This window comes from Giraffa tippelskirchi, chromosome 11, assembly GCF_054371585.1.
Source record: "Giraffa tippelskirchi isolate mGirTip1 chromosome 11, T2T-mGirTip1v1.2.pri, whole genome shotgun sequence".
Taxonomy (NCBI): Eukaryota; Metazoa; Chordata; class Mammalia; order Artiodactyla; family Giraffidae; genus Giraffa; species Giraffa tippelskirchi.
In genome coordinates this window covers 2,115,365-2,117,844 of record NC_137285.1, presented here as the reverse complement: position 1 = coordinate 2,117,844, position 2,480 = coordinate 2,115,365, and the positions used below count along the sequence as shown (strand labels likewise).

Here is a 2,480-nt window from a genome sequence, read left to right as displayed (position 1 = left end):
TACAAGACTAATATATTTTCAGTAGTCATGTATGGATGGGAGAATTGTACCAAAAAGAAAGCTGAGCACTGAAGAATTGATGCTTTTCAACTGTGCTGTTGGAGAAGACTCTTGAGAGTCCCTTGAACTGCAAGGATATCAAACCAGTCAATCCTGAAGGAAATCAGTCCTGACTATTCATTTGAAGGACTGATGCTGAAGCTGAAGCTCCAAAACTTGGCCACCTGATGCGAAGAACTGACTCATTGGAAAAGACCCTGATGCTGGGGAAGAATGAAGGCAGGAGGAGAAGGGGACGACAGAGGATGAGATGGTTGGATGGCATCACCGACTCGATGGACGTGAGTTTGAGCAAGCTTTGGAAGTCGGTGATGAACAGGGAGGCCTGGCGTGCTGCGGTCCATGGGATCCCAAAGAGTCAGACATGACTGAGCGACTGAACTGAACTGAACTGAATTGAAGACCCTCCAGGTTCCCGCCTGCACACTGGTTATCAGGTCTCTCTGATCCAGCATTCCTCAGCTAAGACTCCTTATGACTCCTGGCTGCAGAATCTTCTGCAAACGTCCCACAGAGAGGAGTGTGACCACTGTACACAGGAGGACCGTGGTTCTCTAGTGTGAGAAAAGCCAGGTGAGCCCTGCACGGGGCGTGAATGTGCAGAGACGTAAGTGGTCACGCTCGGAAATCAGAGCTGTGCTAGAGGCAGCAGGCGGGGTGGCCAGCGGGGGGCAGCACAGCGCAGCCAGGAGCCGCGGGGCAGAGGCTGGGCTGCCCAAGGGGGGCTTCAGGGGAGCCAGCCCTGCGGGTCCACGGGTGTCCAAGGATCAGCGCTTGGCAGGAAGTCAGGACTGGACAGGCCATCCCCTCAGAACACAGGGACCACCTCTGAGGTCACATCCACAGCGAACCACAGGACACCCAGGGCAAGGGGCACCGTCCATGCCTCAGTCCACGGCCAGGACGCTGCCAGGCTGACTGCCCCGCTGGGGAGTGCAGGAGAGACCACAGCTCAGGGGGCTTGGGACGTGGTCATGTGGTCAGACACAGGGAAGGTGACAGTGACCTCAGTCCTTGAGGACAAGTCTGATGTTCAGACGTGAGAAGCCGAGGAGGAAGCTGGGGACAGACAGCGGGGCTGATGGTGTGGTGACCCTGCCTCTCAGTGACGGGCCCCAGGGGGTGAATTTGCATAAACCAAACCCTCACTGCCCCCCTCAAAGCTCTGAGAGGGAATAAAGGGGCTTGGAGAGCCCAGCGCTGCTGCGGGCTCGGAGGCAGAGCTCAGGGCGCGTCCACCATGGCCTGGAGCCCTCTCCTGCTGCCCCTCCTCACTCTCTGCACAGGTGGGGCCCCCTGGCCCTGCCCGCAGGCTCAGGGCCCACAGGACCCTGGGCTGGGCCTGCCCCCAACCCAGAGCGCAGCCCAGGCGCCGCCTCGGGGTGGGATGCACGGGGAAGGGGTCCTTCCTTCTCATCCCCGCTCCCTCCTCTCTTCCAGGCTCCGTGCTCTCCTATGAACTGACCCAGCCGACTTCATTGTCGGTGGCCTTGGGACAGACGGCCATGATCACCTGCTTGGGGGACCAACTGGATCAACAGTATACTCAGTGGTACCAGCAGAAGCCAGACCAGACCCCTAAGCTGGTCATTTATAAAGATAGTAAGCGGCGCTCAGGGATCCCTGACCGGTTCTCTGGCTCCAGCTCAGGCAAAACAGCCATCTTGACCATCAGCGGGGTCCGTGCCGAGGACGAGGCCGACTATCACTGTCAGTCATTGGACAGTGGCAGTGACAATGCTCACAGTGACACAGGCGGATGGGGAAGTGAGACACGAACCCTCCCGTCCTGCTCACACTCTCCCCCAGCCCCAGCAGGACTGTGGACACAGCAGGGACGGGCCTGGCCCGGTTCCCCCGGATCTCAGCCCCCAGGCTGCCCTCCTCCCGGCCCTCCAGGCGGGCTCTGCACAGGGCGGTCAGCAGTGGACGATGGGCTGACGGGACCCTGGTATTGGTGTGGGGAATCAGGGCCCGAGTGACAACACAGACACCCCCGTCTGATCGTGATCCCTAGAGCTCTCTCTGGGGTGGCCTTGGCTAGGCCATCGCCGCCTCTCTGCGGCCCTCACGTCCTGATCTAATCCCAGAGGCTGCCTGGTGAAGTCTGGGCTTCTGAAGGAAGACCCAGTGTTGTGGGCACCATCGAATCCCCCGGAGCTCCAGTCGGCCCTGAGTGCCCTGCCCGCCACCACTGGGCCTGGAGCAGCTACCTGCGCACCCTGTTGGTCCTCGAATGCTGCCACCTCACAATCACCCTTCCTCTCAAGGGCTCAGTTCTTCCGTCTCGTGGAGTCCCGCTCCACTAGGGATCATACCTTGCAGGGCCAGAGCCTCCAGGAGGCCCCCAGAAACTCAGCCACAACCCGGGCAGCTCAGGGTCTCCTCTCCTGAGTGTGGCCTCCTGAACCCCCTCCTGG

The 2,480-nt window shown here is 60.1% G+C and overlaps 1 gene segment (V, D, J or C); it reads left to right on the top strand.

Moving 5' to 3' along the window:
* The first annotated feature begins 1,265 nt into the window (after positions 1 to 1,265).
* On the top strand, positions 1,266 to 2,042 carry LOC145526341 (immunoglobulin lambda variable 3-25-like). The segment is given in 3 exon segments: positions 1,266 to 1,346; positions 1,501 to 1,827; positions 1,960 to 2,042. Coding segments are annotated over 3 exon segments (456 nt in total).
* Positions 2,043 to 2,480: the final 438 nt, after the last annotated feature.